Source organism: Lipotes vexillifer, unplaced genomic scaffold (assembly GCF_000442215.2).
Source record: "Lipotes vexillifer unplaced genomic scaffold, Lipotes_vexillifer_v1.1 scaffold995, whole genome shotgun sequence".
Classification (NCBI taxonomy): Eukaryota; Metazoa; Chordata; class Mammalia; order Artiodactyla; family Lipotidae; genus Lipotes; species Lipotes vexillifer.
In genome coordinates, this window is record NW_006785389.1 from 920241 (window position 1) to 922866 (window position 2626).

The 2626-nt window shown below is 44.2% G+C and overlaps 1 protein-coding gene across 1 annotated transcript in view; it reads right to left on the reverse strand.

Annotated features, from left to right (window-relative positions):
• DUXA (double homeobox A) overlaps positions 1–2626 on the reverse strand; it is a 7101-nt gene that overhangs the window by 1417 nt on the left and 3058 nt on the right. The window contains 3 exon segments of the mRNA XM_007472057.1: positions 534–679; positions 1086–1188; positions 2281–2435. Coding sequence (XP_007472119.1) covers positions 534–679; positions 1086–1188; positions 2281–2435 — 404 coding nt within the window.

A 2626-nucleotide genomic window follows, 5' to 3' on the forward strand; every position in this document is an offset into this window, starting at 1 on the left:
TGTCTGCACTGCATGGCGTGAAGGATCTTAGTTCCCCGATCAGGGATCGAACCTGCGCCCCCTGCAGTGGAAGCACAGACACTTAACCACTGAACCGCCAGGGATGTCCCAAGGAACACGTTTTTCTTTCCATAAGATGTAATTAATTGCCACCCCTTGCTTGTGCCCCCCCCCACACACACCCCTCATGTTTCACAGCTACTACTTTTGGTTTTCAGAGGTTCCAAGTAGAATAAACACAGGTCTATTGTAGGATCCCCAAAACCAGACTTAGAAAAGTCACCTAATAGCACTGAACTTTGACCTCCTTCCTGAAGGCATATATTGATACCACTCTACAGATGAATGATTGATTGTTTTGGAAGAGCTGCACCTATGTAACCCTGGATATAGTTCCTATATCCAAATCAGAAATCCCATCTTCCCATCTGTCCTGCTTATGATATCTATGAGAATTAATCCCTGTTGGAGAAGGCATTCTGAGATGTCTCATTATATATGTTCCTACCAATATCAAATTCCTTATCACTTACCTGGACTCTTGACTCTGGAACCCCAATATCTTCAGCAAGTTGCTCTCTGGAATCAATCCCAGGATAAGGGTTTTCCATGAACGCATTCATGAGAGTTTGTAATTGGGAAGAAGTATAGCTGGTACGACATCGTCTGTCTCTCATACCTGGAGGAGGTGAAAGATTGAAGGCAGAGGAACATTTGAGATCAGTTTACATGTTCAAACAAGGAACCCAAACACGTCCCACCATCTAACTTGGAACATGTTGCCTCTCCTTGGGAGGGCCTTGTCCCAGCCTATTCAAGATGGAAGGTTCTAGAGGAGAGGCAATATTTGGCTGAGTTGCTGGACTCCAGTGCAAATCAGGTAAGCCTCAGAATGTCCCTGGACTTTGTGGGGAAGAATTTCCAGGGGCCATGTTGAGCCCTTTGCTACCAAAGACCCTGAACAGGAGGTCCTGAAGGAGAAAACATTCTTTTCCCACTCAGAGCAGTAGTTGGCTTCACTATAAAAAGACACTTGGGTACCCAAGAGGCTCTGCTGGGTAGCAGGACTGGAGCAGGCTGTTTACCTTGAATGTTCTCTTCAGGGTAAGCTTGGTCTTGTCTTAAGTCTAAGTTCTTCTCAGGTCTTTTCAGGAACCTGTGCCTAGCTCTTCGATTCTGAAACCATATCTACAAGAGGAAAAGAAAATGAGAGAATTAAGCATATTTATGTCATCTCAGCTCCATTGTTGCCTTTCTCCAAAGGGAGTGATTCTGGGAATTCCCTGGCAGTCCAGTGGTTAGAACTTTGTGCTTCCACTGCAGGGGGCATGGGTTCAATCCCTGGTTGGGGAACTAAGATCCCATATGCCTCGACGTGGCCAAAAAAAAAGGGGGTTGTGAATGATTCTTATGAGCCCTAAGCTCAGGATTATTATTACTGATCCCTGTAACATTTGACTAAGTCTTAGATCAAGGCTGGGCCTTTAGCATCTTCATGACCTGGTTCCAACATGACTTACTCTAATAATCTTTTTAAGTTAATAAACAAATGCTGCAATTATTATGTATTTAAGAACCCCCTCCAGCCTAAATCTGCAATGGCACACCAGTCCACTACTCTCTGGTCTACTGTATTTCATTGAAAGGGGAAGGTTAACCCTCACATCACCCACAATTCCTCTGGAATCTTACCATGTCGTCAGACACTTGCCTATCTGTGACCACATCACTTATAATGACTTACTTGGATTTACACCCTGGAATAAGTGTGCCACCACACCACATACTTCCTCTTTTCTGGAGGTGTACCTACATATTTCTTGCCCACTCCTGGGAGCTCCTTCACCCTCAGTATCCACATTCGTGAAGTGAGATTAAGAGCAACATCCTTGGGAGTTCATTCTGAGTGTCAAGTAGGACATGCTACTCAAAGCCCTTTTCACGGGACTTCCCTGGCAGCACAGTGATTAGGACTCTGTGCTCCCAATGCAAGGGCCTAGGTTCAATCCCTGGTCAGGGAACTAGATCCTGCACACATGCTGCAACTAAGTGTTCGCATGCCACAACTAAGGAGCCTGCGAGCCACAATTAAGGAGCCCACCTGCTGCAACTAAGGAGCCCATGTGCCACAACTAAGACCTGGTGCAACCAAATTAATAAATAATAAATGTTTTTTTTTAAAAAAAAGCCCTTGTCACACTGGCACGTGATATGTGCTCACTGAATGGTTCCCCCTCCCTTTCTATTTCTCGTCTTGGAGATACAGAACCTGTAACTTACCTGGATCCTAGACTCTTCAGTGTTGACTTCCAAAGCAAGTCTTTGTTTGACGGCATAACCCGGGTAAGGTTTTTTGTTGAATGCATCGATGAGGATTTTCAATTGCTCTTCTGTGAATTTGGTGCGGCTGCGTCTACACTTTGTTGCCACAGCCTCTGTGGAAAGATTAGGAGAGAAGCATTAAATAGGCCATTTTATGTATTCAAACTTCATGTTCGAGCTTGTCTCTCACTTCTTCTTCTCATTTTGAATCCACGAGAACCCAGGACGAAAGAACTCTCAATTATAAAGCCGTTAAGAACACAAGGGTGATTCTTTTTTTTTTTTTTTTTTTTTTATACTTGGG